The following is a 26,614-nucleotide window of genomic DNA, read 5'->3' on the forward strand; positions in this document are numbered from 1 at the left end:
TATGAGACACAAAGAAGAGGAGGGCCTCATTGGTTACTCCTAGCGCAACGGAGATTTTCGAGCATAAGAGATATAGCGGCGATGATAGTCCCGCGGGAAGTGCAAAAAGCATTTTTCCAGGGGTGGAAAATACATCTCTATATTGTTGAACGAAACTACTTCTAGCCGACCCGCAAAGCTGACCCTTACTACGCGGGTATATATAGTAATGACTGGTCGTCAGCTGTCAAAGAACGAGAAAGGCTCCGCTAAGATCTAGCTGGGATGTGATTTCAACGCCACACTCTCATACCGAGGGTTTCAACGCCACACTCTCATACCGAGGGTCACTTTTTTTTTTTTTTTTTTTTGTTGGTGGAGCGATCATATCGAGGGTCACAAATGGAGTGGCCGCATTGATATATCGGTAGGCCGAATGCAGACTTTGAAGGACTAATTGAATTCTTTTTTTAACTTTACTTTAAAACAGTGTTTTTCGCTGGACTTTAAGAATTGAATTTTCATCAGAGGGACTCTTTGAATTGATATGGAGAGGAGGAATATCAATGCGAATAGCTTATACATTAGCGCTTTACATTCCCTAACAGTCTGAATCGCTTGTTGTATATGTAATGTTTTGTTCATCCCAAATGCGGAAGCATAACCACGTTTTCTTCTCAATTATCTTGACGAATTCGTATCGTCTTTGACGCAACATCTGGTAGGCAATCACAATATTTCAGATTCCAAAAACATTGAAAGGATGGCTCTAACCAGTATTTCCTCCAGAATGATCTGGCAGCGACGGACTGAAAACTCCAAAGATTCCAGGAAGTCCTCAAGCTCCGAGTCCAGCTAAGAAATTATTTAATAGAAAGTCCTGCGTAAGACACAACAGAACTAACGCACTTCTCCAAATCTTTGAATATCAGCAAGTAGATCTGAAGACGCACTACCTTCCATCTTCGAGCTTTCGAGGAGCCCGACGATGATGAAACTCAACCCAATTATACTCCGTTGTACATCGCGGGTGTCCTTTTCATTCAGTACAACATGACAGCGAAAGAAGCCGTACTTACTTGCAGAGCACGAATTTTTTGAAAGACTGACTGTGTCGCATTCTTGGCGCATTCCGAATGTTCCATAAAATCGGTGTCCACCTGAAACACAACGGACGGATTATCAGCATCAATTGCCATGCCAACTGATGCGCATACATCTGTATACCACTCGATGTAGTCCAGGACTCTCTGGAATGGTGAGACTTCGGTATCTGCTTCGGTGAAGCCTGCAGAAAAATCGAATTCGTAAAATTCATCAGAGTTGTCAATCAGAGAAACATGAGGCAGGGGATAATTTGATGATTGGTTCTCAGGAACCTCGTCGGCGGAGTCAGCAGCAAGATCAGGAGCGTCATTCCCCAGCAAAGAAGGATGAGAGGACTGGAGGTAATCGATGGCGTCGTCCATGGTCAAAGAATGAGAAAGAACGTGTCCCCCATTTGCTTACACGCGTCAAAGCGAACACTCCCGAGTGAAAGTAGGGGTGAATATTGTCAATTCGGTTCGGCAGGAGACATCCGGAAGGAGACAAACTACTGGCGACCCAGAAAGATGTGGCGAACCCCGATGCTATCGTCACGAATTTTTTCTTGGGAATGTTAGTAACCGAACGTTGATTTTGTCGTTAACGAACCTGTTCAATTGAGTCGATCTACCACCACATCGTTCTGTGATCATCGTATCAGAACGACCTCGGGAAATTTTTTTTGCAAATAAGGGTCAGAGTTACCACTCGGAGCACTTCATTCCCGTTAGTCAGGCTTTATGAAATTTGACTGGCAACACTTACGGATGTGGAAAATGCAATCCTCCGCAAGCAAGCCGAAACGAATGAGCGGTGGGCACTGTATCCAGCAATAGAATTTTTACGGTACGTTAACAGCGCTTTGGTAAAACGAAGTACGCAAAACCTTACTCCTATCTAAAAGAAGCTCTGATTGGGACCGAAATTCATCCAGAAATTTATTGAAATACGCCGTCATTGTGTCCATGTGCGCCTGGACGATGAGCAGGTAAGGCGTCTCCCGATCTCCCTTTAAACGTGACAGCCGCCTTCTGTGTTTGTAGCGATATTTCAGATTTTATGAGGTGTTCCAAGTGGCCAAGAAGCATCCCGAGTCCAATGACATGGGGAAGATGGACTTGAAACTCGACCTCGTGATGCAGTAACTGGATGACTGCCTCGCCTACCTCATGGCGAAAAACAAGGTAAGGATGCAAAGCACCTTCAGCCACATGCCTGCTCCGCAAAACTCGTTGAACGTGAATTATCCTGCCGAATGGAAGTAAGTGGATGTGCATGCAAATCGGAAGCTGACTTGCCGTTCTACAACTTCCTCTATTCTGACACCGAATGCAATTAGATCACTCGCAATTTTCTTCAGATCCTCCATATAACTTGCTAGAATGTCATGAACTTGAGTTTTGAGTTGTGGCGGACTCCCGTTCACAGAATTGACAATTTCGCTGGCCAAAGACCCCATTTCTTTCAATCCAGATAATAGCTTTGCTGTATCAAAGCCCTGATTGGAGATACGCTCAAGTTGACGATGATCAGCGTCGCTTGTGGGAAGGGAAGGGTCTTGAACGGGAGAACCGAAATCAAAATCCGTTGGAAGGGAAAAGGATGAGTGATCCAGAAAAGAGTCGTCATCGTCTAGCAGAGAGTGACCATTGATGGGATGAAGGGACAGGAGTCCAGTCATAGAATTTGAAAGACGGCGATAAACTCGAACGACAACCGGGGAGGAAGATGCAGAAGACGAGGCGTTTGTCTGAAGACTTGCTAAAGCCTGACCAGGTCCCAGCACGGAACGTAGTTGGGTACCGTCGCTAGTATCACCTATCGGTCCGGACGTAATCTCAGTAAACAATGACGATCTCCCCGAGTCCGGCGGCGACGATTCTGTTAAGGTCTTTACCCTTCGTCAGATTAGGTAGGGAAGATCAGACGGTGTTTTACCATGAGAGTCGTCTCCAAATGAAGGGACGAAAGAAGTGTAGACGGATTCGCGGGCGAGGGGAGAAGATTCTTGCCAATGATTAGACGATGAAACAGTTCCAAGGTAGTGCTTACCTCTGAATCGGTCGCACTTGGAGCCCAAAACGTGAACCCACCGTCAGCAAAGAGCTGGAAACCTTTAAGCGGGCCTCAATTGCCAAAAAGTGAGGAGAAATTGGTGCTGGTAAAGCAAGGAAACATACGGAAGGTACCGGGAATCATCATCGGAGCGACTAGAATTGGCGAATGATACACTGGTGGATGGAACATGGCTGAAACTGCAAGGCGTATAGCTGTAATACGAGCTCGAGCCGCTAGCGAGTATTTATTTTCATCCCCTGTAGGAATTGTATATACAGCAGAATCGAAAAAAGATTTTAGCGACCCTGAAAGAGCGAAACTCAGCCGAGACACACCTTACTTTTCGAAAACAGCCACGCTCCCATGATCGGCATTGAGCAAGAGGGTTGTGGTAAAAATTTTCGCCCCTCACTAACCCAACGCTAAGTCCAGAGGGGAAACCCTGAATTGTTTGAGCTGGCTCATCAATCGAAGGCTTGACAGGCCGTTCGTGAGCACGGGATAGGAAGACCAAAGTAATCATTCCTAGACCTTTCAAATAACGGCCCAAATGGCCATTCCCCGCTCCAACCGAGGCTTTTGACATGGCTGGTACTGATTGATCGCGATGCTGAGACGGTCACGTTCTCGGTGCGCGCAGTGACCAGCTACATGTCACGGTCACACAGATGTATTAAATATATATTACTATCAAATCTACCTATTTTTTGGGACACTGGAATGAAGAAGCGGTAGATAGAAAAAATAGTGATGTGTCAGAACAAAAGCACTATGTTAAGAGTAAACTGACGGCGGGAATCGCGAAGAGACCAAGTCACATTTAATCCATGTATATTCAAAGAAATGTTTCCTCTACCTATAGGGTATTAGCCCGCTTTTTTCTCTGTCACTCCTCAGCTTATCCAATCCCAAGTTAAGGCCGAAAAGAACTTTCCCGCCAGGGAGACGGGCGACATTGACATACATGTTAGCTTCGGAGTCGAGCTCCCACAAGCTTGCGTTCACACCGAGGAGTGCTGCCCGAGTATTCACGACGTAGGCCGATATGCGCTGTTGAACTTGGACGACATAATTCATAAAGTTACGCATTTCCGCCAAATGAAACATCTCCTCAGCATTCCAACCCAAAAGTCGCTGGGCCCACCTCAAAGATTCATGATCATGCATGTACTTTGCCGAATGAAAATCGATTAAGGCCAGGTTTTGAATTCCATCAACCATGTCATCAAGCTTTTGAAGGTTGGATAGTATAGTTTCGACTTCGTATTCCAGAGTTTTGAACTCCTGAAGAATGTCATTCAGCAGCTGCAGATGCCCAAGCTGAGGCGATTTGACGTGACTCAGAATGTACAGGAAGTCAGCGATACTTCTGAAAGGGAATTCGGCGAGAGGGGACCGCAAACGAGATTGAAATCTATAATAGAATCTAATTAGAGGGGATCGCAGACAAGATTGACATCGAACCTTCGAACAGCGGCGTCAACTCTTGAATGAAAATATACAAGTGAAGCGAATATCTGACCAGCGTCTTCAGCTGCATCATGCAGCAACTCAACAAGAAGGTCCTTCGAAGCGCAACTCATGTGACTGGCCCGGATGGTTTGGAGGAGCCGGAGGGACAGTTTTTGTGCTTTCTTGAGTGAAACGGCAGTAGTGGGACCAGCAGCAGCCTCGTCTAACAGTGCCTCGAAATCTTTTATCTCCGTTTCCGCGACACCCGAAAAGTTCGTACGAGGGGTCTCTGACCGCCAAAACGTCGGGATATTACAAATTGGTTGAAAGGCAGGAAATCCACAAAGGCCAGAGTTTCGACCTATCAAGGGAAGCATTGATATAGGCACGAGGATAGAGCATAAAGCATAATAGAAGCCCATGATAGCGAGTGTGAGGGTTATGAAGAAACCGAGGAAGGAAAAGTTGACAACACTAGAGGGTTGATAGTCAGTTAGACTGCAGCTGTTATGCATATAAGTCGCTTAACATTTTAGATTCTCTGTTCATCCTTGATCGCGACTTGGGAACGGAGCGAGATTCGAAGCCAATAAGTCTGCGAAGGTTGTTGCTATTGTTTATATGCGAATCTTTGCAAATAATATAAACAAACTTCACAAATAATGGGACACATTCAGCAGGTTCGTATCCACGCCTAAGGTGTCCGAACATCAGAAAGGGCCGTTCGAGTTGCCGATCTGCGTCATACCGGGTATTGCAAATGGTCACATCAGTCACAAACCTGACCTGAATGGCTCGCATTCATGTGGCTTTGGCTGAAGCGACCTAGAACAGTGCTCGTCCTTCTTCCTTTTTTAATCTAGCGCCAATCCGGCCTCATTTGTTTATGTGCACGGTGACAATAGTCCCTGGCATTCCATCTAGGGACGAAAATCGCCTCACGACCCGCGGTCAGGTGGAACAATCAAGTCAACAGGCAAGTTTTGTTTTGTCATTTTTTCAAGGGTTGCTGTAGTCTTTAAATAGTCGATTTCACAGGTACGTCCTTGACCATCGCCCAATGTCTCCCGTCAAACAGAGTACTACTGAACTCTTCTTCCCCCCAAACGGGACCACGGAGGTGTCGGATGCTGTTCAGGTGCCCGAGTCCTTGGTACGCTTAATCAAGCCTGTTTAGTGTCAACTCCTAATAGGTATTTCATAGATTCAGCAGGGAATCACCCGCCTAACCCGCCTTTGTCTGCTCCTCTGGACCTCCGCTACATTTGCCACCACTGTCATTGTGATGTGTTACCTCGTCGCCGACTTCGGACTTGTTTCGCCTTCCCTCGCTGAGCAGTACATGCTCGTCAACAGGATCGCTAGACTTCGTGCTGTGGAGGCGCATTACTATTCCCTCGAGCAAATCGATCAACGCCTTCAAATAATAGAATCTCGTCTCGATTATCTCTCTGACATCTCGCAATCTCTTCCTACCCTTCAACTCGACACTCTTCCTTCGCGTCTTGAAGCCACTGAAGCACATATTCAGAGCCTCTCTACCCTCCTCGAAGGAGCTCATCCTAGAAATGTGGCTTTATGGGCTGATGGCGCACGGCATGTAAAGGCACTCACCTCCTCAACCTACGAGGTTAAACAAAACGGTTTTTTTCAATATTTTTGGCGTACAAAAGACGCTCCCGTTCCTCCCTCTCATGTTCTTAATGGCGCTGTCACTTCCTATTGCTGGGAATTGGCCGGATCTAACGGGCAGTTTGGGGCTCGCCTTTCGGAACCGAGCCGCGTCGCTGCTTTCAGCATTCTTCATGCTCATCGTCGTACCCTATCCTCGGTTGCAGCTTCCAAGGCTCCAAAAGCATTCGCCTTATGGGGTTTATACCCTGCCTCTACTTTAGTTCCGCAAGGCACTGTATCGAGGCCGGTTTCCGCCTTTCTCAAATCCTCCAATCTTCCGTCTGGTGTACGACACAACGACGTTTGGATATCACTCATGAACGGGACTTACGATCAGGCCTCGCCCCGAGCTCGTCAATATTTTAATATATCATCCACCCTTCGTTTTGCACTGTCTCAGCCGATTGATGTCGTCGTCTTGGAAATCTTAGATAACTGGGGTTCAAACACTACTTGTTTATATGGCTTTGGAGTTCACGTCGAACCCATTGGCTAATTTCTCTTAGGGAATTACGCGTACTTTGTCATTTCCTATATACGAAAACAAGATCACCTGAACTTGTTGGCGACAGAAGTCTCGGCCCTTGTACCACCACTCGAATGAACCTGGACGTGGTGTGAGTGACCAGGTTGATGTATTGCTACGAGCCCTGCCTACCTCGACACAAGGAAATTGACCATCTTATCGTCGCCTTTTCGCATGTTGACAAACTTATTTGGGTCTACAACTCCGTAACGCAGCACTACGATGTCACCGCGCCATTCTATGGTACTTGCACCATTAGAAACACTTCGATTAATGGGAAGGTCACGATGGTTTTTTACGGCAACGAGAAACCGGTGTCGCTTATCCCTATGCATCACAGTCACGATATAATCATGGATCCATGGCTGTCCTGTCCTCCCCGAAAAAATGCCTTCGACTAGAGGGTGATGCCATTTTCCAAGATCTTGGCATAAACACCAGTCGAAATAAGGTCTCTTCTGTTCTGCTGAATACACTCTGCAGCGCTTTTCAACATGCCTAGACTAGACACAGAAGCACGATCAATTTCTAAGTAGAAAGAAAGGATTTAATCCCCTACCTTGGGAAGAGGAGAAGCCGGATCACCGCGAGTCGTTGGCATGGTACGTTGCACGCTAGATTCCTTTCACATATCCGCTTATATATATATTTATATGTATGTATATAATTACATCCGAGGAATTGTGCTTTCTGTGCTTGAATTTGAACCGACAGTGGCACGAGTGCCGATATCGCGATTTGCTGGAATCTTAGATTTGTTTGCCACTGTTGTTTGACCACGCCGACAACCGATGCCGGTCTCGAAAATTTAATGCGATTTTTCCGTGCGTTTTCTATTTTGCCCCAATACCTCCCGCCATGGCGTCAACACTCTCCCACTTTGAGAGAGGAGGGGATTACTTCTTCCTCGTCAACGAGAAGTCCACGGACGCTTTAAATCCGACAGAGATCCATCATCCTGCTCCCTCTCTTGGTCGCTTCGCCGAGATGGTGAGCGCCAACTCCGTTCACCGACGCCCAGGAGTATGTATTCACACTCGAATATCACCGCTTATATTCTTTCCTAATTTTGGCATTAGCCTGATTCGTCATGCGAGAAAGTTCATTTCTCGGTCGACGTGAACACGTCCAATGTAGGAGCACAGTCTGGAAATTTAAGGAGACCCGAAAGGCGGAAGGTTTCAAGGACATACAGTGACAGACAAAACCGTTGCAATGTTTACAACACCTTCAAAGATACTATTATAGCATGTGACAAACTGACCGTGACATCACGTAATTAACATCGTTTGAAAGCCATGCTTCTTGGCTTTAATTCGATAGTAATACCATTATGTAATTCTAAATATTCATCAAAATACTGGCAATGTACTAACAAAGATGCATTGCAACAGTTTTGTCCCTCTCATTCACCAAGTACAAATCTCTATGTTTAGTACTTAGTATAGCCTCCCTTTGCCTTGAGTACAGCTTCTACCCTTCTAGGCATACTCTCTATCAAATTCTGACACACCTCAGGCTTTATATCATTCCACTCCTTATCCACTCTTGTCCAAAGTTCTCCAATTCCCCTAGGTGCTTCTTCATACTCTTCAAGCTTGATTTTGAGGTGGTCCCAGAGATGTTCAATTGGATTGAGGTCTGGAGACTGTGCTGGCCATGGCAACAAATCAATGTTGTTCTCTTTGAACCAGTTCTGGGCCTTTTTAGACTTGTGCTTGGGGTGATTGTCCTGCTGAAATATGAAATCCTCCTTTTCTTTCCCATAATACTCCACACTATCCTCCAGATTTTCCTCCAAAATGCTAACATATAGATCAGCATCCATTTTACCTTTAATTTGGCATGCATAGCCACATCCCTCCCAAAACATACAACCCCACATCATCAAAGAACCTCCTCCAAACTTCAAAGTCCCAGACACCAGTCTATCACTCAAGCCTTTTCCATCCCTTTTCACACCCATTTTCTTCCATCTGACCCCAAACAATTAATCTTTGTTTCATCAGACCATACTATCCTTTTCCAGTCTTCTATAGTCCAGTTTTGACGAGCTAAAGCCCAGTCCAAGCGATCCTTGCGGTGTTTGGCCTTGAGCAAAGGATGTTTAACCTTTACTACAGCCTTCATACCAGTGTGGGAAAGAGTTCTACGTATGGTCTTTGTAGAAATTGAGTGGGGCAAGCTGTTGGCAAGTAGTCTCTTGACTTGAGAAGCGTTGTCAGCCTTTTGAGAGGTGATTAAGCGAACAGCGTAGTGGGTATCAGAAGATGTAAGCAGTCTAGGACGACCACCTGAGGATATAGCAAGGTTGGGACAGTGCTTGGATCTAATTCCAGATATATTGGAATGATGTATGCTGGTAGAAGTAGAGATTTCATGAGCTGATGCTCCTGAATCAAGCAAATAAAGGATATGAGAGAGCTGACTTGGAGTGAGGGGCTTCATTGTAAGGAATCATGCCAAAGATGCTCTGTATATATACTCAAAGTGTGGCTGTGCTGACTTTTCATCTTTGTTGAATGTGGCTGTGCTGATTTTTCAAGTCAGTCAATGGAGTCAGGTGACTTTATACTTGGTGAATGAGAGGGACAAAACTGTTGCAATGCATCTTTGTTAGTAAATTGCCAGTATTTTGATGAATATTTAGAATTACATAATGGTATTACTATTGAATTAAAGCCAAGAGTCATGGCTTTCAAACGATGTTAATTACGTGATGTCACGGTCAGTTTGTCACATGCTATAATAGTATCTTTGAAGGTGTTATAAACATTGCAACGGTTTTGTCCGTCACTGTACGTCTCCCATAATAGTCTCGAGAAGTCTTTATCAGACATGAGTACTATCACTGAAAGCGATAACGAAGAACAGGCTCAGGTGTGTCTGAGCCCTCCTCTTTGAGTTTCTGCGACTGATTTGGGAGGTAGAACTGTCATAGGCCTACTGAACCGGTCCCAAAGCCGGTCCCATTCAATATAAAATTTGTTCGTGTCCATCTCTCTCGGATAATATACTTTTAATCATGACATTATGACTCCTAGACCCCAGGTGAATCGCCTTACCATCGTCCGCAGCGAATGTCACTCTATGGTGGTAAACCGTCTCAAACCTGGTTTTACGATCAACAAATTCGCTCAATCTCAGAACCTCCTAAAGCCCCTAAAGGTGTTCTCATCCCATTCAAGTCACTTTATATCAGTGATACCATAAATAATGGATACTGCACGGGACGTCAGATGTGGATCAATGAAAGTAGCACGGGGGTTAATTGGATGATCATTCGTGAAACCGCCGAGGCGAAACAAATGATTGATGGAGAAACCTATGTATGTTATGTCGGGGATAAAGGTCCCCGTTGGGTGAAGCGGACATCCTACGTCACCTACAAAGGAAGGAAACAAATACGTGATCGTTGATCGGCAAAAACAATTACACGTCCTCTCATATAAATTTTGATATACATATAAATTAGATCTATAGATTTATAAACCTAAGGGTCGCAAACAAATCACAGACAACAAAATAGCTCGCATCAGTTTGCGACGCGTACGACGCTGTCAATATATTATTAGTTGGAACCTTGGATTGATTTGAATTCGCTTTGGACAGGGTCTGTGGGCTCGCGCTCAAATCCGACTCGCACTCGCACGCCGACTCTTGACCCCAACTATGCTCAGCTACTCACTCGAGAAAGAATTTACGCTCACTGGTCGGGTACACAAACTGGCTTTTTCCCCCAGCAGTCAGTATTTAGCAGCCGCACTGAACAATGACGTCTATGTTTGGGATACTACCACTTGGGCACTCGACCTGCGGTTTCAGAGAGGTTTTATCCCGGTTCAATCGGTGGCTTGGGATGCAGTCAATCGTCTCTTCTTTGGCTGTGAAGGGGGCTTTCTCACCATGGTCTCTTTCGAGGAAAAGGTTCATGCCAGAAGGTCTATTCTTTTCATGTTGTGCTCATGGTCAACTATTGCAGGAGTACCATACCCAGGGGTTCCGTGCCTCTGAGAGAGGGATTCGTTTTATAGGAATAAGTGCTGACACCTGTCGTCTCGCACTAGGTGGCAGTGATGAGATAACAATCTGGGAAATGGGTACGTATTTTGTCCATGAATCTGATGCGGGAAGATTTATGTTTTCCCTCAGTTGGTGGCGACAACTCCAGACCAAAATGGGTATTCATGAGAAAGTTGAATAATCCTCAAGATCAATACGACCAAACCCGCGTCAATGTCACCGGAATATCTTGGGCCAACAAATCGTCAAGGCATCTGATCGTCTCTTATGAAAAACAAGGTGTTGTGTAAGTTCACAGAGCTGTATCGGGCTATCGGGGTCATGACTTCCTGCAGAACGTGGGATGTTGAAAGCGGGCTTTCTCTTTTTATGACTGGACGGATGTACCAGATCAACTCACTGGGTACCCGCAGTAATGCACCGCAGATAGTCATTGATGGTGGCTCATTTTTCGCGATTCCGTCTGGGAGGGAGATAAGGGTGTATGATCGGCAGAATGGGAGAGATTATAGGTGCCTCTTCTCGCCTGCTAATATTCCTACCCAGTCACCAATTATATGGGCACATGAGGGAACGTGCCTCATAGTCGCACTCGAACGTGAAATAGTTCTCTTGCATATTGAGAAGCGACGAGACGTGACCTTGAATATAGATGGTACGTGTCATGTAGTACGCAAAAGTCGCGGTTTTTCATCCGAGCCCTCTATACAGAGTGTCGTCACGTTACCCAAAATGTAACCAACATAGCGGTGAGTGATACCTAGTTGCCCTCACAAAGACTTTTCAAACATAATTTCTTCAGTGGAGCAAAAGCAGCGACCTGGAGGAGTCCTTTTATCGTATGGCCCTGGTCACGAATGGTCGTAACCTCCACGTTGTACGTGCCGACTGTACGTACTCGTCGTTTCAGAAATCTTCTCATGAAATGTGTTTGATGTTCAATTCCACAGCGCCTTCTCATAGCGGAATTCAACCGAAAGTCCGCTATTCTAATTTCTTCAAGCTTGGACTCGCTATGTCTGTCGGAGCAGCCTTCTATATGTACATTCGCTACTAATAATACACTCGCCTTCCGAGTCTATTTTATCTGGGTCTATTTACATATATGTTACTTATATTAGGGCTGATGCTGATTTGATTCGTCAAGCTATATATACTAGTATACAACGGCGATCTAAATATGAGTTAGCGTTACATACTCTAAGTGTCACGTATAGTAGTGCGTGACAATTAGTGTTGTTTCTCTGGAGCAGCCATGTTATGGATTTACCAACCTACAGGAAGAACGTCATTATGCTTATTCATTTCCACATACCTGGATATACTCTGGTCCACCTATGCTTCTCCCATCATTCATTCCCTTGTCACTTCTTCTTTGACCTTACCTTGTTTATCTTTCCCTTCTCATGATCATTCTTATTGTTCCCTTGATTGATCCTTCATGATACCTGTTATATCTTTTAGTTCCCATGATCAATCTTCTATTCTCATGATTGATCATCTTCCTTCCTAGTTTATACTTTCCTTCTCAGCATTACTCATCTACCTCGGTCATGGTTACTCAGCCCGTTCTATAGTTAGTTACCTCGGGTAGATAGTCTTAGTATAAGTAAGCGTAGATACTCTATGTATTTCCCTATGCTTTACCAATTGTATCTTTCCCTTTCTCTACTCTCACCTCGCTCTCAAGTCTTTGTCACTTGTCTGCAACCTGAGTCTCACAGACTAAGGTCGTAACATCTGGTAAAGCGTCTACACCTCACCTTGCAGACAGCAGCTATCGAGGGCTTGCTGTAGTGGTAGTGCATACGGCAGAACCTACCAGTTGAACGCACTTGCGTTGAAGGTCGCTCTATTGCGTCGTTATCCACATTACTGAAAGCACTTGCTTTGAAGGTCGCTTTATCGCGTCGAATTTTTTTTACGGAGTAATCACTCGGGCACTATTGTATGCCAAGTCGGAAACAGGATCTACAGAGAACGATCGAAGAAGATTTAGACATCTACCAACAAGAAACGTTACAAGAGCTTGAAAAGAAGGCAGAGAACGAGCATTTGAGGCTATTACAACAACTTCAACCGAGACCGGAAGAAGACGAGCAGATCCAATCGTCAGTAGAAGAGAATCATCACTCAGAGAAGGAAGACGAAGACGAACCAACCAGTCGTATATCACCTGAAGAAGAAGAAGAACTTGCCAACAAACTAGCAAACATGTCGACCAACGATTCTTTCAGAGCTTTAATCCCCGATCCAGGAAAGTTTGAGGGAAGTAGAGAGAAGTTTGAAGATTGGTGGAGGAGTATCCAACTATTTTTGACATTCAACAAAGTCACCACCGACAATGACAAGATCATCGCTTGCGTCTCACGAATGCACAACGGAACAGCAGGAGCATTAGCCGCTTTAATCGCTGACAGGATCAATGGTAACAACAAGATATCATGGAACGAGTTTGAGAAAGAAATGAAGGAAGCCTTTATTGATGGAAAAGAGAAGGAGAAGAGCGAAGTCGCTATAGAAACCCTAGTCCAAGGAAGGAGGCCCATTATCGACTACCTGGTCGAGTTCAACTTGCTGAAGAACAAAGCGGGCACCGACGATCAACACGCTGTATTTTTGCTCAAGAAAAACGTTCGAAAGGATATCATACGAACCATCTTATCATTCCCACCCACCAATCTACCCACCAACCTTGCCGAATGGACCAATGTAATCAAATCAGTCGGAATAGGAGCCGAAACCATGCACATGTTCGACAAACACACCTCTTCTGGAGTAACTTATGGAGGAAGTGGTCAACCAATGGAGATTGGTAGTTCCGAAACCGCTAGAGCTCAATTCTCTAACAACCAGAAGAAATGTTTCAATTGCGGAAAGATCGGACACTTCGCCAAAGATTGCAGGCAACCAAGGAAACCAATGACTTGTTACAACTGTAACCGCATAGGACACATCGCCAAATATTGCAAGGCGCCGAAGAAAGCTAGGACTAGAGAATTTGCCGAAGAAAACCCTCAAGAGGAGGATAAGGCAGCCGAAGAACAGGATTTTGTCGACGGGTCAACCTGAGCGCGAAGGATCGACCCCTAAAACGTAGAGTCTCTCCCCATGTAACATCTATTTCGAAATCTACCTATGTTATCCCTTTCAAACGAGACTCGAAGCGCGAAATCTTGCTAGACGCAAATATCAGAACAAAGAATGGAACCAAGACGGTCAAGGCCCTTATCGACTCTGGAGCACATATGACGCTAGTAGCCAAAGGATTGGTTAAGAAGGAAAACTTGGAGAAAACCAAATGACAACATCCGATCAAGATGAGAAATGCAGATGGAACACCAAATAGGAGCGGAAAGTTAACTGAAGACGCCAGGATCCAGATGGATTTAGGAGGACACAAAGAGGATATTAAAGCATTGGTATCGGACATATCAAGTGCAGACATTTTCTTGGGATACGATTGGTTAATTCAACACAACCCGGAAATCGATTGGATAAATCAAGAAGTCAGGTTCTCTAGATGCCCAAGCACATGCACTGTTCAACATGAAACTATCCCTTTCGCTCGACGGCTGACCACGGATGTGGAAAGCGCTACGGAGGAAAAGGAAATAGACCCTACCAACCCGGAAGACTTACCTGATTATATCCGTCCCTACGCCCATCTCTTCAACAAGAAGAACTTTGACAAACTTCCTGCACGAACGGAATGGGATCACGAAATTAACTTTACGGAAAACGCACCAACGGAGATATCATCAAAGGTCTATAGCATGACGCCATTAGAGAAAGAAGAATTGGACAAATTTTTGGACGAAAATCTGGCTACCAATCGAATCCGACCATCGAAATCACCTTACGCAGCACCATGTTTTTTCGTTCCCAAAAAGGACAGTTCACTACGATTATGTCAGGATTACAGGAAACTGAATGAGATCACAATCAAGGACAAGACGCCACTACCCCTCATCAGTGAAGTACTAGATCAACTCAGAGACGCCAAAGTTTTCAACAAATTAGACATTATCTGGGGATACAACAACGTTCGGATACGAGAAGGAGATGAATGGAAAGCAGCTTTCTTAACGAATCGAGGACTATTCGAACCAACGGTCATGTTCTTTGGAATGAGCAATTCCCCCGCAACTTTTTCACGCATGATGGCAACAATTTTTCGAGAAATGATACAAGACGGATCTTTAGCCAACTACATGGATGACTTCATTATCCCAGCAAAAGACGATAAAGAATTGGAGTCACGAACTACACGTTTCCTCAAAATAGCGGAGAAACACCATTTATCATTCAAACGGACGAAATGCGAATTCAATGTATCATCAACGACGGTATTAGGAACGGTTATTGGGAATGGAAAGGCAACTATGGAAGAAGAAAAGATCAAGGCAATACGAGATTGGGCAGTCCCTACCACGGTCAAACAAGTCGAGAGTTTTCTAGGTTTTGCGAATTTCTACCGACGATTTACCAAGAATTTCAGTACCATCGCACAACCGCTAAACGAGTTGAAGTCTAAGAAGGGGGAGAAATGGTATTGGAACGATGAACAACAACAAGCTTTCGAACAGCTCAAACAAGCAATTGCCAGCGAACCGGTTCTTGCATTACCAAAAGACTATGGACAATTCAGAGTTGAAGTGGACGCATCAAACTATGGAACAGGAGCAGTACTGTCGCAAAAACAGGAAGACAAATGGCATCCAATCGCCTTCATGTCAAAAACACTATCTGAAGCCGAACGAAATTACGAAATCTACGACAAGGAATTGCTGGCCATTATAAAAGCTTTGAAACTATGGCGACACTACCTATTAGATGCAAAGGAGCAGTTTGAGATATGGACAGATCACGAGAACCTCAAGTACTTCCGAGAACCTCAAAAGCTCAATGCTCGACAAGCGAGATGGTACCTCATGCTACAGGAATATGACTTCCTTCTACGACACATTCCAGGAAAGACAAACACCAAAGCCGACATCTTATCTCGCATTGTTAAACCGGACACCTCAGAAGACAACAAAAACGTCGAAATGTTTAAGGACAAAATATTCACACGAGAACTCAGGAAAGATGTATCGAATTACGAAGAAACAGTATTACTCAACCGACGATTTGAAGTGTCAGCAGATCAGAAAATGTTGGAGGACATCAGAAACTCGAAAAGAAGGGAAACAATGGTACTACAGGAAATGAAGAAACAACTGGAGAAAGTATGGGAATCTGAAGGAATTGTTTTCCGACAAGGAAGGATCTACCAACATATTTTGAAGGAGATATCAGAAAAATAGATCCAAATGCTTTTGGATTTTTCTACTGTAAAATTACTACTCCATGTCCCAGAAGAAAAGGAACTCAGAGATCGGGTCCTTTACGATCATCATTATCCACCCGACATCGGACATCCAGGACAACATCGCATGTTAGAATTACTAAAACGGACCTTTTGGTGGCCCACGATCAAGACAGACATCAGAAGATACATCAGAGGATGCGACATGTGCCAGAAGAACAAAACGATTAGACGACCCGATCACATTCCACTTAATCCACTTCCTATCCCCGACAAACCTTGGGAAGAGATATCTATAGACATGATTGGACCACTACCGAAGTCAAGAGAGAAGGATGCTATTATTGTTATCGTTGACAGATTCTCTAAAATGACCCACCTTGTTCCCACCACCACGTCACTCACATCCACGGACCTCGCGGAGATCTACAAAGAAGAAGTTTGGCCATCATGGAATCCCAAAACGTATCATCAGTGACAGAGGACCGCAGTTCGCATCAAAATTCATGGAATCTTTATGCAATGCTCTAGGCATCAAACGAAATCTTTCTACGGCATATCACCCACAGACAGACGGACAAACAGAGAGGATGAACCAGGAAATTGAAACCTATCTTCGAGCATTCATCAATTATCGACAAGACGATTGGACGAGATGGCTTCCCATGGCAGAATTCCATTACAACGACAAAACCCACGCTGCCACCGGACAAACCCCATTCTTCTTGAATTACGGACTTCATCCATGGAAAGGAAACATCACGGTTGAAACGACAAACCCCACCGCCACCTCCTTGATAGAAGAGTTAGAAAATGTCAGAGAAGAAGCTAAAGCTGCGATGGAAGCAAACAACGAGATGATGAGAGACAGAGGAAACAACAAACACCACAAGGAACCCTTTGCCGAAGGAGATAAAGTTTGGTTAGAAGCAACGAACATTCATTCCAATCGTCCGACTCGGAAACTAGACCACAAACGATATGGACCTTTCGAGATCTTGAAACAAATCGGCGATCGATCTTATAAACTGAAATTACCTGATACTTGGGCGATACACGACGTCTTCCATACATCACTCCTAACCAAAGTCCGAGACCCCGAGTTTGACAGTCAGAAGAAACCCACTCCACCTCCACCTGACATTATCAATGAAGAAGAAGAATACGAAGTTGAAGAAATCCGAGGACATCGACGGAAAGGCCGAGGAATACAATTTTTAGTTCACTGGAAGGGATATGGAAATGAAGACGACTCTTGGATACCACGATCATCCCTAGAAAATGCAGAAGAAGCACTCTCTGAATATAGAGCAAAGCTTCCTAATGGACAATTATAAAACCAACCTAAAAGTGCTCCAACCCTTTCATCCCTTCAGCCATCACAATATGCAAGCCATTACCGAATCTTTTACACCTGTTTCAAAAGACATCTTTATCCGTGGAGCCGACATTGTATTCATGACCAACGACGGAACCAAATTCCACGTCCACTCCTACTTCTTCACTCGCGAATCTATCTATTGGCAACAAAAACTCACTGGCCATAACGAACCTCACCATCCTTTATCCAAACGCTATACATCAAACGATCCCTACCTCATCCAAGACGTAGACTCCCATGATTTTCGAAAATTTCTCCGTGTGTTCTATAATACACGATATGGCGATTACTCTTTCTTTTCCAACCTCGACTGGGTCGACATCTTTTCTATTGCGCATAAATGGGATTTTCCACAAGTCAAAATTCTTTCCAAACGTTATCTTGGACAAATGGGCTATGGAGTTGTTGAACGAACTTGTGGAGTTCACTGTACTCGAATCGTTGACGACGAAATGATTGACCGTTCTTATCCTCATCAAGTCTATCTTATTTCGTGTGGACACGAAATCTGAACAGGGGGTAATGTTATGGATTTACCAACCTACAGGAAGAACGTCATTATGCTTATTCATTTCCACATACCTGGATATACTCTGGTCCACCTATGCTTCTCCCATCATTCATTCCCTTGTCACTTCTTCTTTGACCTTACCTTGTTTATCTTTCCCTTCTCATGATCATTCTTATTGTTCCCTTGATTGATCCTTCATGATACCTGTTATATCTTTTAGTTCCCATGATCAATCTTCTATTCTCATGATTGATCATCTTCCTTCCTAGTTTATACTTTCCTTCTCAGCATTACTCATCTACCTCGGTCATGGTTACTCAGCCCGTTCTATAGTTAGTTACCTCGGGTAGATAGTCTTAGTATAAGTAAGCGTAGATACTCTATGTATTTCCCTATGCTTTACCAATTGTATCTTTCCCTTTCTCTACTCTCACCTCGCTCTCAAGTCTTTGTCACTTGTCTGCAACCTGAGTCTCACAGACTAAGGTCGTAACAAGCCACGTTCGAAACTGACCACCTGTTGTTGACGGTAGGTAGTGTTAGCAATCGCGTCTTTGTGCCAAGTAAGGCTGACTCGATATCGCTCACTGACATTATAGGTGAAATTGTAGGTGAGCATGGAAGAAAGGCCGCGCGACTGTAAAGGAGATACCATATATCATCCGTTCACCCGCCCCGGAGACGGTGAGTCAGTTTAGCTCTGTTCCAGAGCTATTTGAACTCACAAATTCAAATTTAAGGGACCTTGCAAGTCTCTGATGCTCTACTCATTGGTGAACTCGACTCTACATATGTCTCCGCCGGTAGCAAAGGTAGTCTGCATTTGCACAAGGGTGAAAGGCTCATTATCAGCACTCCTAATGCTGACTACCTCCCGCACGTTAACCTTGGAAATCAAGTCATATCAATGTGTGTCGACGGACGCTGGGGAGCAGAGGACTGGGGTCAATGGCCGCAATGGTATTTTGACGGTCAAGAACATTATGCTTACATCCTCAGAAAACCTGCTAAAAAGGACATCGACTCGCATCCTCTTCGTCGACTTTGGTGGAATATCTCTGCATTCGACTTTTGGACAGGCCCCGATTCGAAGTCGTTCGGGATGCTGCTGCCCAACATTGTGGAGGAGTTGTACGAAATTCGCGCCAGTCTGATGCAGGAGGTCGATGCGTGTGCATGCAGCGATGGTTCAGATCATCAAAAACTCCACAAATGCGCTGCGAAGATGCGCCATTGTACGACCACCCTTCGGTTTACGCCGCAGCCTTTCACAGCTGTTCATCTCACGGTCGTTGCTGCTCAGCGATACTGTTTGGAGCTGCGGGCCATACTGGACAAGCTTGCGCTTGACCAGAAAATGATATCTTCACTCGATTCTCCGCCCCTCCCTTCATCGGCTGGACCCCCACTAGCTGACAAAACTCGTCTCGGCTGCATAACCGACCGGATTGATGTTCTTTGCGACCTACACGAGAAAGGAATTCCGGTATGGTATGTACGTCCATCCTCGGAAGTAACGTCCAGTACGACTATCGTGATGCAATTGCCGGTAACTCAACCTACTCATCGTGGAATTGAAATCAAACGATGGCCGGGTGCGCCAATTTTCTATCAAGGGCCCCTTTCGCGCCAGATTCACGCCGCCATTGACAACTGGAAGCCTGGCAACCTTCAGCTCAACTTACTCGGTGGAGGTCCCAGGTCGGAATCGATGGATGCTCCGCCCCAAAAATCAGTCCAAAAGGCGCATCGTTCTCAGCCATGTAAGTACTTAATTCGGGATTCTTCATAGGACTAAACCCGCACTTTATTTAGATTCAAAGGAGAAGGCTCTCCGAGCGAAAATGAAAAAGCCCAATATATCGGTCAACCTAGATCTCTTCCAGGACCCTGACACGCCTGGTTTCCCAAAGTCCCTTGATTCTTGGAAGACGGCACTTGTGGAGGTCAAAGCTGATATAGTACGCGTAATCGACCACCCCAATGCAAACGTTTTTCGAGGATTTGCCTTCCCCCCTCGTGGCATATTCCGTGGAAGCGACGAGCAGAAGAACTTGGAACACATGCTTGCTTGGCTGGTCGTTCGACCCTCTTGGATGGACACTCTCGGTGATTCATTGCGCTCGGGCGCCCTCCCTAATGCCCAGCAATGGCGCACCTTTTTACGTGGAGTGGCTTTGGAGCTTGAACTCGTCCGAGTCGATAATCGACAGCAAACCTCTGAAGCTCCCGCTACCGCTATAAGTACTTCTCATTCGAGGCGTCGAGGGAGTAAGCTGAAGGAAGCGGCTAGGGATATTTTCCCCCAAGACTTGCCAAAAAAGGAAGACATGCGGATGCTAGTATGGAACGATCATGTTGTATGGCGCCGCACGGGTGGACTCGGATTCTCCGCTATTGACAGTCAACATCTTATCTGGGATACAGAAGAACACAACTTTCGGGCTGAGCTGATAACCCTCGATCGTCTCATAATGCAGTGTATGTGGGCTACTGATGAAGGAAACAAGATTCGATCCAAGAAATTAGATGCGATGTGGCCTGACGGAGGCGTTTCGATTATATCACTCCCGAACGAGTCAATTGGAGTGGCTGCAGAAGACTGGATCAAGAGGTGTCCTTTTGTTGAGGCTTTTCAAAATATCGTGATGGATTGGCCCGGGGATGTACCCCGATTGTTAACTCAACATTCATTCTCCTCAAATGTGAACGGTCAGGTCTATTGGCATAGATTGATGATGGAAAAGGTCGAGAGACTCGCAGCTGGACATTACTGTCAGGCTTTCTTTGATCATTTTGGCAGAGCTCCTAGTATTCCGCGCATATTCCCCGTAGGCTAGACAGTGCATTGACATGTATTTGAGCTTGTTTGTAATTGATGTTGACAACATTCGTCACATGTCCAGGGTGATTTAGCAACCACTAGTATCTCCTTCCCGTTGTTTTCAGTGATACATGCCGATAGATCCAGATTTGTTTGATTTATGTGCCACTTAGGCATATCCAAACATCACACATCGCGCATTTTAGCCGACGTGTCATTGCGCATCGTGTTTATTTAACAGTTGCGCCGCCCTTAGCGAGGGCAAAAAACTTCAACAATATTTGGGACACAGTAAGCGAGAGCTCCAGAGTTCGACCATCTTAGCTGACATGTCATTGTGCATCGTGTTTATTCAACAGTTGCGCCACCCTTACTTAGGCTCGCACCGGCAAAAAATTTCCAACGATATTCGGGACACAGTAAGCGAGAGCTCAAGAGATCGACGATTCTTAGCTGACGTGTCATTGCGCATCGTGTTTGTGTAACAATTCCGCCGCCCTTCGGCAAGCTGCAATCGGCAAAATAAAATTTCAACAGTATCTGGGGCACAGTAAGCGAGAGCTCGACCCTGCTTCAGACCCACTAATTCAACTCTTTCTTAGGTCAATTACCCTCTTTCGACCCTTGGCCCGAGATAGGAATTCTACCCCAAAATGTACCCTTAGTTCCCTCGGAGCCGACCTCTCTCCTCGACTTACTTTCACCAACTCGTTCAGCATCTTCTCCCGTTTTAGTGGTGTCAGGGTAACCACAAATTCGCTATTCACTTGAGGTACGAGGATTTGCCACGTTCCCTTCTATGAACTTATTTTGCGATATAGGGAGCACTAAACAGTTTTTGGATATGGTGCCCTGCTACGAGGAGCAGCTCGAACATCGACTCACACAGTTGGAAGAAGAACTCAAAGCAATGGGAATTACACAGCAATTGTACAAGAATACGGTTGAGAAAATGTCGGTCTGTACTTGTACCTCAAGTCGTGATGCAAATTTCACCCTTGATAATTTTATAGGCCGATTACAAGCAAGATGTCGACAATATCGTAGATAGTGTCCAAAAAGCAGTTGAAGCGATCGAGTCGAGGCAAGAAGCGACCAGTCAACAAATCTGTCAAATTCGGATTGATCTACGTGATATCCAAGAAACGATACAGAAGATGTCGCGTGAACTGGAGGAAGGGATCACAAGGCGCATTGGCGATAGCATTGGGTCTCTTGCGCAACAATTAGCGCGCACGCAGTCGATAAATCAGGTTAAGGGTGACGAATTGACCCAAACTGTTCAAGCTTTGCTGGCGACTCAAGCCGAGAGAGGAGAAGACCTCTTTCATTTCAAGTCTCTGGTTGGTGCTCAACTGGCCACTATCCACAGAGTCTGCAATGGATTAGAGCAGACGCTTCAGGGGCTCTCAGAGGAGATCCTACATCGTCATTCAGACGAGTTGCAGGAACTTGGTAGCAGGCCACTTGCGGAAAACTCAAATGTCAGACTCTCTGGTCGGTTATTTCACTGTAATCGGAATTTTCTTTTTACTCAATTGCATGGTTAGAATCGTTTGCTCGTAACGAACTAGACTCCCGTTTTGTTCATTCGAGGGATCTTGTTCAGGTCGTACATTCGCGCCTCTGTACACTCTGTATGAATGTTTCGACCATCGTGGGGCATACTTGGTTTTACAATAACATCGTCGACCTTTTCGGCGTTTCAATTGCTTTCGCTGTTAAAGTATTCCACCGTGCCGCCAGCAACGAAGTCGTTTACCGCGTGTTCTTTCCCTTCCTTTTTCTCGTGGTGTCCTTTTTTGTATGGGTTTTTTTTCTAGCTGATGATAGCGACCGGTTCCTGTTATATCATCCGACTTTGTCATACATCTAGATATGTTCGGCCATTTCCTTACGTAGTTGGTATGATATTATTCATTTTTTTTTTACCGATGAGATGGTGCTGACACTGGAATATAATTCAGGCGGTGTGATGACCGGCTTGAAAATCCAGGGACCCTTTCCGAACTCCGAGCAAGACCACAGCGTAGTAGTGTTCTATTTTTACCATGCCGAATTGTTGTTCACCTAGGCGGGGACGGAAGTAATTATTTTGTTCAAGTAGCTCGATCGAATTTCTCTTTCTCGCCCTCTGCCTTCCATCCATGTCTGACGCTGGTCCCAACAAGTGAGTGCTTTGAAATTAGTTGAGGATACCCTTTTACATGTTTTGTAGGCACGAAACAACCGTCCCGGTCGGGGAGCCATATAGAGGGGCGTATGTAATGCATAATTTGCAGAAAAACGAAATTCCAATCATAGCAAATTCCCGTAAGCTTCGTGCGACACAAAAAGCTCGCCGCGACGGCCACACCGCGACGGCCACCGCCCGAACAATGCAAGGGGGGCCGTATTCTGCGCAGAGCATTGATACCACCGGGGATGAAACTATTCCCCGCACCAATGATTCGGCTGGTCTGTTGGAAGATTCAAGTTCCTCAGTATTCTCTAATATCGATAATCTTATGGAGGGGTTTACGTTGGACGCGACAGATGAAGATTTTGTTTCCGCCGACGAGGATTTCGAGGAAACGGTTACCCTAAAGCATGTTGGTTCGCATCTCCCCATTAGTTACGCTGTATCTTCAGGTGCATTTGTCTATCTTTCATTTATCTTCATCGCTAAATTTTCTTCAGATGATGACGTGGTTTCTGGACTGCATGAAAGCGTCTCTCCTACTTCTGTTCCCACAGGTATGTATACTTGGACTCAATTTAACCGTGGAAAGCTGCTCACCTGAAGTCTAGAAATGGAAACAGAAGGACAACAAATTGTTATGCGTTCCATGGATCCTATACGCAATAATGTCCAAATGCCGACTCATAGCCTTGAATTTAATCTCCCGCGAGGTCGTCTCACATGAGGCCGTTCTGACAATGGAAATGGTACTTCACAGAGTCAGTCTTGATTCAATTCCAATATCTCGGAATGGCTTAGCGTCCACCTTAAGGTGATATGATTTTATCCTCTCCAGGCAAATCTTTTGTCGGAAATCGAACGGGTGCAAACGTCCTTCAAGGAGACGAGATGCATTCTTTGGAAGTATTACAAACTCGTCCATTATCCGTTGTTCCATCAGGTCAAGGCGATCAAGGGAGCAGTCGTTCCGAAGCCGGTATGAGTCAAATAGAATTCGAATTTCTGTATATCTTGACCGCTAACTTTCCGTTCAGGTCCTAGTGTCCCTACGATGCCGCAAGCTCCTGTAGTCTTCACTCACCCCCTTGGTGACGCTCAAAGTTGGTTCAATTTCAAAAAGCGGCGGAGCTTGCTGATCACGCGCCTTAGATGTTACAACATCCATGCCCGTGTCAACACCCCTAGATGTGCATTCGACGGGGACTCACTCCTATTCGCCTACATCGATTGCGAACGAGTCCTTTAACGGTAATGCCCGTTACATTGTCGGGGCAGATTCGATATGCCCCAACATCAGGAAAACGTCAATCCAACTTTTGTTCAACTTAAATAACTTAAACATGAAAAAAAGTTCACAATAAGGAAAAATTTACTCACAGGTTTTAAAACAGACTTTATTTCTCCTTTTGAAACTTATTCTGACTTTGAGGCTAAGGTGTAGATGTCCAATCAAGTAATTTAATTGTGGATAAGTCATACTCAAGTCACAAAAGCATACAATTAAGGCAGGTAAGGAAAAATAAGACAAGCCAAAGTCATAAAATCAATTATAAGAGGCTTAAGAGTGAATAAGTCATAGAGAAAGTCATTATATTAGCATAACAAATACAATACATTGTAAATAATCTACACAAAAGGATGAGATTGGATGATGAGGGAGTGATGATGAGAAAAGAAATATCCTACAAGTCACAAATGAGTATGAAAACATACAGAGATAGAGAGCACTCACCAGTGACCAAAGAATCCCCAAAATCCTTCTAAATATCCCCTCAAATATCCCCCCAAGTATCCCCTCAAACATCCCCCCAAGTATCCCCTCAAATAAGCCTCCAAAATTGCCCCAAAAAAGCGTCCAAAATAGGCAAAAAAGCGTCCTAAACCAGCTTAGAATCAGCTGGGGGAGAGGTAGGAAGGTGAAGAGGATGTTACTTACCATATTACAGGCCTGGAGGGCAAGAAAGGGGGAGGGGGAGGATGGGGAGGGGAAGAATGATGGTGGTGATGAAGAAGAATCAACGTTGTGCTCGAAACAGAAGTTCAACATGTCACATGACATCATGTGACTGCTGGACTTGGGATTTTCGAGTCAAAGTTCCTCAAATCATAGGTAGGAGATATTTCCGGGTCATTTCTGCATGGATTTTCATGATCTAAAAGTGTATTCCTATATTTTCGAGGTCGGGGAGTCCGAATATCTAATTAGATTCTTTGTTGGATGAGATTCTAATGAGATATGGCACATTTAACATATGATAAACACAAAATTGCGCTATAGCTCCTCAGATATTGATCGGATAATAAATCTAAAACGAGATTCGAATTCCTGGACCTTGAATACATATATTTGCACTCTTAAAACATGAAAATCGGTGCAGGAACCAGTATAAAACATGACATTCTTGTCATTTTTTTTAATATCTCCAAAACTGGTATGTTTTCCGACAAAGACATACATATAAACTTATGTTCTTTTAATATTTTATGATTTGTCGTGATTTTTCCAGAATTTTCCGGGTGGTAGAGCAGGCTCTATGACGAGTCTATCTGCAGTTGACAATGACCCCCACCCCATTATGGAATCTTGATATCTCCATAACCGGTATGTTTCTGACAAAAGCTTACATATAAACTTATGTTTTTTTAATATTCTAAGATTTGTCATGATTTTTCCGGAATTTTATGACCAGTAGAACAGAACTTACAATGACTTGATGAAAAGGACATAATATTTCCCAAGACTTTTTTGCTTTGTGTGTTATTATTGCAACTTATCACCTTTTCTTTAACTTAGCTGTCAACTCTGCCTTCAAGTGCTTACAAGATAAGTTCAAACTAAGGTATGGCATGAATAAGACTAAAAAAGTCCATATAAGATTTGGACATTTTGCTGATGAATGACGTGGCATCGCCCATGGAAGATGTTGACTGTGCTCATGACTGTCTTGATTCTGTCAACAGTGCGCATTACCTCTGTACGTTTTGACCCATGACTGACTGTCGTCGCATGGTAGGAGTGAATGAAGGGGCGAGCAGCGAAAGGGCGGATAGTAATGGTGATTCCACCTTTCTGGCGATATGGAGCATTAAATCAACATGTTTGCAGCTAGTCAGATATACGAGATTGAAATGAATGCTCCGGACAATCAAGGCCTGGAGCCTGGGTGGGATCACCACATAGTAACCCCCGATTGTGTAAGCATCTAATCTCACAATAATACCTATCTCACCCAATTTCGCTCAACCTTGGTCTTGTTTAATTCAAACAGATGGAAAATGACGAGCACGAAGCACCCCATCTGTATGACGCTAGTGACAAAGTTGAAAGTGAGGACGACGGTGAAAGCGAAGTTGATTTAGACCAAGGCAGTGATGATGAAGTCAATCGCAGGCGTAACCATCGGGTTCGGCGGCGGAAGTCTCGTCCGAATGACAATCTTTATAGTCGAGGCCGAAAATTGGCTTCCAAGCAGACGCATACACCAAAGCCTTTCACCATTGCTGAAAATGATTTTAAGGTGTGGTATGTCTAGTTTTGGACGTGAGTGGATCTGATAATTTGTCTAGCTATCTATCCGTATACAGATCTCAGAAATATTTGGTCACA

General features: G+C 44.7%; 9 protein-coding genes across 9 annotated transcripts; 6 read left to right on the forward strand and 3 right to left on the reverse strand.

Annotated features, from left to right (window-relative positions):
- Positions 1-580: 580 nt before the first annotated feature.
- Positions 581-1,448, reverse strand: AGABI2DRAFT_142720 (hypothetical protein; the record flags this gene model as incomplete). Its single annotated transcript, XM_006460444.1, has 5 exons — positions 581-697; positions 754-834; positions 889-1,014; positions 1,059-1,139; positions 1,197-1,448. 5 exons carry the CDS (start codon positions 1,446-1,448, stop codon positions 581-583), a joined length of 657 nt encoding a protein of 218 aa, XP_006460507.1.
- Positions 1,449-2,308: 860 nt separating this feature from the next.
- AGABI2DRAFT_117449 (hypothetical protein) lies at positions 2,309-3,709 on the reverse strand (the record flags this gene model as incomplete). Its single annotated transcript, XM_006460445.1, has 5 exons — positions 2,309-2,956; positions 3,004-3,072; positions 3,118-3,191; positions 3,246-3,428; positions 3,481-3,709. The coding sequence occupies 5 exons, from the start codon at positions 3,707-3,709 to the stop codon at positions 2,309-2,311; spliced, it is 1,203 nt and encodes a 400-aa protein (XP_006460508.1).
- Positions 3,710-3,975: 266 nt separating this feature from the next.
- AGABI2DRAFT_117450 (hypothetical protein) lies at positions 3,976-5,376 on the reverse strand (the record flags this gene model as incomplete). Its single annotated transcript, XM_006460446.1, has 4 exons — positions 3,976-4,537; positions 4,588-5,049; positions 5,105-5,269; positions 5,324-5,376. The coding sequence occupies 4 exons, from the start codon at positions 5,374-5,376 to the stop codon at positions 3,976-3,978; spliced, it is 1,242 nt and encodes a 413-aa protein (XP_006460509.1).
- Positions 5,377-5,635: 259 nt separating this feature from the next.
- On the forward strand, positions 5,636-6,745 carry AGABI2DRAFT_117451 (hypothetical protein; the record flags this gene model as incomplete). Its single annotated transcript, XM_006460447.1, has 2 exons — positions 5,636-5,728; positions 5,780-6,745. 2 exons carry the CDS (start codon positions 5,636-5,638, stop codon positions 6,743-6,745), a joined length of 1,059 nt encoding a protein of 352 aa, XP_006460510.1.
- A 2,868-nt stretch (positions 6,746-9,613) lies between these two features.
- Positions 9,614-14,103, forward strand: AGABI2DRAFT_142723 (hypothetical protein; the record flags this gene model as incomplete). The annotated part of the gene is made up of 14 exons (XM_006460448.1): positions 9,614-9,655; positions 9,820-10,104; positions 10,259-10,324; positions 10,388-10,702; positions 10,758-10,875; positions 10,928-11,084; positions 11,134-11,278; positions 11,345-11,453; positions 11,510-11,547; positions 11,601-11,688; positions 11,749-11,839; positions 12,312-12,374; positions 12,757-13,613; positions 13,958-14,103. The coding sequence occupies 14 exons, from the start codon at positions 9,614-9,616 to the stop codon at positions 14,101-14,103; spliced, it is 2,520 nt and encodes an 839-aa protein (XP_006460511.1).
- A 3-nt stretch (positions 14,104-14,106) lies between these two features.
- Positions 14,107-14,349, forward strand: AGABI2DRAFT_44617 (hypothetical protein; the record flags this gene model as incomplete). The annotated part of the gene is made up of 1 exon (XM_006459658.1): positions 14,107-14,349. A coding segment is annotated over one exon (243 nt), but the record flags the coding sequence as incomplete, so codon positions are not given.
- A 3,146-nt stretch (positions 14,350-17,495) lies between these two features.
- AGABI2DRAFT_117456 (hypothetical protein) lies at positions 17,496-18,002 on the forward strand (the record flags this gene model as incomplete). Its single annotated transcript, XM_006460449.1, has 1 exon — positions 17,496-18,002. One exon carries the CDS (start codon positions 17,496-17,498, stop codon positions 18,000-18,002), a length of 507 nt encoding a protein of 168 aa, XP_006460512.1.
- A 1,843-nt stretch (positions 18,003-19,845) lies between these two features.
- Positions 19,846-20,841, forward strand: AGABI2DRAFT_68342 (hypothetical protein; the record flags this gene model as incomplete). Its single annotated transcript, XM_006460450.1, has 1 exon — positions 19,846-20,841. The coding sequence occupies one exon, from the start codon at positions 19,846-19,848 to the stop codon at positions 20,839-20,841; it is 996 nt and encodes a 331-aa protein (XP_006460513.1).
- A 783-nt stretch (positions 20,842-21,624) lies between these two features.
- AGABI2DRAFT_117458 (hypothetical protein) lies at positions 21,625-22,701 on the forward strand (the record flags this gene model as incomplete). The annotated part of the gene is made up of 3 exons (XM_006460451.1): positions 21,625-21,783; positions 21,839-22,322; positions 22,376-22,701. 3 exons carry the CDS (start codon positions 21,625-21,627, stop codon positions 22,699-22,701), a joined length of 969 nt encoding a protein of 322 aa, XP_006460514.1.
- Between the last annotated feature and the right edge of the window lie 3,913 nt (positions 22,702-26,614).

The sequence above is a fragment of the Agaricus bisporus genome (genome assembly GCF_000300575.1).
Source record: "Agaricus bisporus var. bisporus H97 unplaced genomic scaffold AGABI2scaffold_4, whole genome shotgun sequence".
In the NCBI taxonomy this organism is placed as follows: domain Eukaryota; kingdom Fungi; phylum Basidiomycota; class Agaricomycetes; order Agaricales; family Agaricaceae; genus Agaricus; species Agaricus bisporus.